This window comes from Gossypium hirsutum, chromosome D07, assembly GCF_007990345.1.
Source record: "Gossypium hirsutum isolate 1008001.06 chromosome D07, Gossypium_hirsutum_v2.1, whole genome shotgun sequence".
Lineage (NCBI taxonomy): Eukaryota > Viridiplantae > Streptophyta > Magnoliopsida > Malvales > Malvaceae > Gossypium > Gossypium hirsutum.
In genome coordinates, this window is record NC_053443.1 from 8,498,895 (window position 1) to 8,503,611 (window position 4,717).

At 33.5% G+C, this 4,717-nt stretch overlaps 1 protein-coding gene across 1 annotated transcript; it reads left to right on the plus strand.

Moving 5' to 3' along the window:
• Positions 1-392: 392 nt before the first annotated feature.
• Positions 393-4,302, plus strand: LOC107953482 (glycerophosphodiester phosphodiesterase GDPD6). The gene is made up of 8 exons (XM_016888802.2): positions 393-768; positions 1,635-1,813; positions 2,029-2,212; positions 2,406-2,480; positions 2,799-2,908; positions 3,231-3,449; positions 3,693-3,848; positions 3,921-4,302. Exons 1-8 carry the CDS (start codon positions 756-758, stop codon positions 4,161-4,163), a joined length of 1,179 nt encoding a protein of 392 aa, XP_016744291.1. The 5' UTR covers positions 393-755; the 3' UTR covers positions 4,164-4,302.
• The last annotated feature ends 415 nt before the right edge of the window (positions 4,303-4,717 follow it).

A 4,717-nucleotide genomic window follows, 5' to 3' on the forward strand; every position in this document is an offset into this window, starting at 1 on the left:
TTTGCTTAGAAAGAGAAAATAATGCTTATTTTTCTAACACGTGTTAGCTTTTAATTGGTTATCTATTTTAATAGACTTAGGGTGAGTTTGGATAGACGGTGTGTTTACCTGCGGTTAGTGTAAAAATAGAGGTGGCGGTGAGATTAAATACTATAGCAATACTGTAGCGTGAGATAAAAAGTAAGTTAAACGCACCACATCGCACCCAATCGCCCATCCAAACCCACCTTTAATAGTTGACATTACGAAGGTATCGAAAAAAAGCGCTTTAAGTACCAAATGACAAAAGAGAGAGGCTTAAGTACCAATTTGAAAAAGCAATATAATTTAAGTATCAAATCACAAATAAACCAAAAATATTGTTATATCTGACTAATCATCGTTTTTCAGTCAAAGAAAAACCGGTTGTTGAGCTTTATTTTAGTTTTCCAATGTTTTGTGCCAACCAAATTATCCAGAAATATATATTTTAAAAAAACAATTTTTTGTCACAAATGGGATTCTCTAATAATCTAATAATCAAAGAGTTTTAGAAGGAATATTCTGAGAGGTTATCGGTAGATCCGCAGCATATGATGCTATCAAACAACACAGTATAATGTACCCAGAAACACTCCCCACTTTCATCTCATAATTTTTTTTTGAAGATTTGTTTCAACTGATAGATAACCCATAATTTTGGGACGCATAAAGTTGAAAAAAAGTTGAAACAAGGGGATCTAGAGAAGTGGACTTATTATTTGAGGGCAAAAGCAATGAGCTTAACATGTAAGTTTTAAGCTTTTCATTGTTTGATTTTTTGCTATGTTTGCATTATTGTCGTTGACCTTCTCTGGATTTATGCTTTTTTTATTAGTCTGATTGTGTATTTCTGGGTTTTGTTCATATGTTCTTTTGTGCTGCTATGATTATTTGTTGTTAGCCCCCCTTTTTTTTTCTGGGATTTTCAGCTCATTGTTTAATATGTTCACAGATTAATCACTATCCTTTGCATTTATTCATTTGAATCAATAGTTTTGTGTTGTATTTTTTTTCATTAATATACTGTTAGACTGGTTTTCTTGATTCATTGACTTTTCATTTTTCCCCTTGTTATAGTGTTATAAGTTATAACCTATTATTATGCATAAATATGGTGAAAAAAAACCCTTTATAAGTACATTTCAATTTTATTGCTAAAAGCCTTCTGGTTGTAAATAAAGCATAATATATTGATGCCTGCATGTGCATTCTCCTCTGCTTCTACTAGTTTTATGATACTGCTATTGGTTGCCCCAAATCCCTATGGAGAAGTGATTACTCATATATATGTGTGTGTATGTAGCCATCAACTAAAAGATAATGATGATCCACTATTATAGTTATATGATAGATTCAAAACTAGCTTGCGGATTTTGCTTGTTCAGATTATGGCACTCTTTCTCCAAAATCTAATGAACTATAAGTGAATCACTTGTGTTAAATATTGGGGACAGGTTCGATGATATCTAGTTTTATCTTAGAAAGACTTTTTTGGTGCATAGTTTCTTTCATGTGTGTGCAATTGTATGACTATTATGTTAAGAATGGCATTTGGTATTCCGTTCTTAAGTAAACAATATGAATGACTCATTTGACGCTATGAAACACTGCAGGCTTTTCCCCTCTCTTGTTTCTGTCATTCATTCTTGGGTGTGCTGCGAGGCCTTTCTATCCACTTCCTAGTAAAATATCCAATCAAAATAGACAGCCTATGCAAACTTCACGTCCGTATAATATCGCACATAGAGGTTCAAATGGAGAGATCCCTGAAGAAACGGCTGCTGCTTACATGGTATGTTTGATTATACACCTTCTGCCTACTCTATATGCTTTCCCCTTTCTATAGTTTCTATAGTTTGACCCTTATTTTGGCTTTTCTTTTCTTTCTTTTTAATCTTTTATCTCTTCAAACACGAGAGTGTATAGCTTAGATTCGATGTTTATCCTTTTTTACAATTTAAAATCACTGATGTTATATGTACATTGAGTATATACTGCTTCTTGCAGAGAGCAATTGAAGAGGGTGCAGACTTTATAGAAACAGATATCCTATCATCTAAAGATGGTGTCCTTATATGTTTTCATGATGTTATCCTCGACCTGACAACTGATGTTGCTAATCACAAAGAGTTTGCAAATCGTAAAAGGACATACAATGTTCAAGGGTTCAACGTCACGGGCTTTTTTACTGGTCTGGAAGCATACAATTTTTAGTCCTTTTTCTTCTTGCAATTGTGCCATAAAGATAAAAAAATCCCGTAGATGGGCACTGTATTTAGTTTAACACCTTACGTTCACCGCAAATTCTGGATTTGTACGCTTAACTTACAAATAGTATGTTTCTTATCTAGCTAAGACCGACAAAATTTTCTTAATACATGCAGTTGACTTCACGCTAAAAGAATTAAAGAAGTTACGGGTGAAGCAACGGTACAATTTCCGGGATCAGCAGTATAATGGTTAGTTCCTTATTTATTTTATCTGTTTAGTTTTTTAAACTCTGTGTTCTAACATATAAAAAGGTCGGGGAACCATTTTTAATGTGAAATGGAACTAGCTACTCATTGCATCTTGCTGGCTGTTATTGCATGGTTACATGATTTACACTATTTCATATCTCAACTCCATATTATCAAGTTATGCTGTTAAGAAATTTTCTGATTCATTGATCTACATTGTTCATTACCAACTTTATGGCACTTGATTTTATTGATCTACTATGAAAGAAGGTAATTAATTTTCGAGGCTGATTATAGTGGTTGTTTTGTATTCAACAGGAAAGTTTTCCATTATTACTTTTGAGGAGTTCATTTCAATTGCACTGGATGCACCAAGAGTTGTTGGAATTTATCCCGAGATTAAAAATCCTGTGTTAATCAACCAGCATGTAAGTGCTGTTTTTTTTTTTTTTGCTTTGCCTCCAGAGAAGAATATAATTGACCAATGATCATTTGTTTTCAAACTGAACTGATTGCTCCTTCGTATTTTTTCTTAAAAAGCATGTGTTTCCTAGGATTCATATGATACCTCTTACGACCCTTGAACCATGGCTTTAACAATGTCAGTGAAAAGCTAAGAACTTATCTATCATTTTCCATTAGCAAACCACATGAAACTAGGGTCGGTTTGAAATCTGGTGAACTGTGTCGATTGACTGATACTTCCTATAAACTTTGATTCCCATGATTTTGAATCCATGCATTCAACAGGTAAAATGGCCGAATGGAAAGAGATTTGAGGACAAGTTTGTGGAGACACTTAGGAAGTATGGATATAAAGGTTCATACATGTCGAAAGATTGGTTAGAAAAGCCGATATTTATACAGTCCTTTGCACCAACTTCACTTGTGTACATATCAAATCTTACCAACTCGCCAAAGATCTTCTTGATCGATGATGTCACAATGCCAACTCAGGACACTAATCAGGTTTGTCCTGAACTCACTCTTTGTATCCCTCGAATGTAGATTTCATAAAAGGTTTAAATGGAAAGATGTTTTCCAGCATTGATCAGATTGTTTGCCCAATATATTATTGATTCGTTTACCGTATGTAGTTGATCGAAAGAAAATTTCCATCCGATTGAACATGAACCATAGCAACTTGCCTTCACTATTAATTCTTTTCGGATTTTGGAATTCTAATGGAAGAAAATGCAATTCACATTGCAGTCATATTGGGAAATTACATCAGATCCTTATCTTGACTACATTAAGGAATATGTCGTCGGCATTGGACCTTGGAAAGATACGGTTGTTCCTGTAAAAAACAATTACATACAACCACCAACAGATCTTGTTGCTCGAGCACATGCCCGGGATCTACAGGTACTTTCCCATCTATATAGCTTTTGATTGTTGGCATTGGTCGGTGATATCTAATACAGGCTAATAATACAGGTTCATCCGTACACATACCGCAATGAAAACATGTTTTTACACTTGGATTTCCATCAAGACCCGTACGTGGAATATGATTATTGGTTAAACAAGATCGGAGTTGATGGTCTATTTACGGATTTCACAGGGAGCCTCCATAATTTCCAGGAATGGACATCGCCTCTCTCACAAAAGGATAGTGACAATGCATCTAAATTGGTGGATAAAATTGCCTTGTTGATCTCTTCTTATAGAAAAGGATAGATTGTATCATATATTTATATCATCCTAAGAACATATCCATTGAGATTTATTCACTCCAAGGCATAATAAGCACATCTTAATTCAGGTTGAGTTTATGCACTGAAGTAAATTTTAAGAAGTCCTCCTTTCGAATTTTCAATTTTTTTTTTCTGGAAAATGTATGTGATGACACTACTGAACATAGATATTACTCTCTAGGTTCATAAATAAAAATAATAATAAAAATAAAAATAAATATTAAACACGTATTTGTATTCATAACTCACATGAGTCCTAGTTGAGCTATGGACAAACTATTCTTTTATGCAGGTCTAGTGAGAATGAAATCACAGTCTAGACTAATTATATTTTCTAACCAATTGGCAAATAAGCATTTTTATTTTTTATTTTTTATGAATGAGATAGAGAAAATATTTAGTAAAATAGAGGGGTTGTCAATTATTTTACAAAATAGATTTCTTTCTATGGTTAATGGGAAGAAGTTGGAATAGAAAGGAGGGCTTTAGCTTCAACATATAATTTTTAAATAAAAGAATTTCATTCAATTTTTTCTG

Coding starts and splice junctions, on each gene's coding strand:
- LOC107953482 (XM_016888802.2), top strand. Junction 1,814..2,028: donor AAACGGCTGCTGCTTACATG/GTATGTTTGATT, acceptor TGCTTCTTGCAG/AGAGCAATTGAAGAGGGTGC. Junction 2,481..2,798: donor CCGGGATCAGCAGTATAATG/GTTAGTTCCTTA, acceptor TGTATTCAACAG/GAAAGTTTTCCATTATTACT.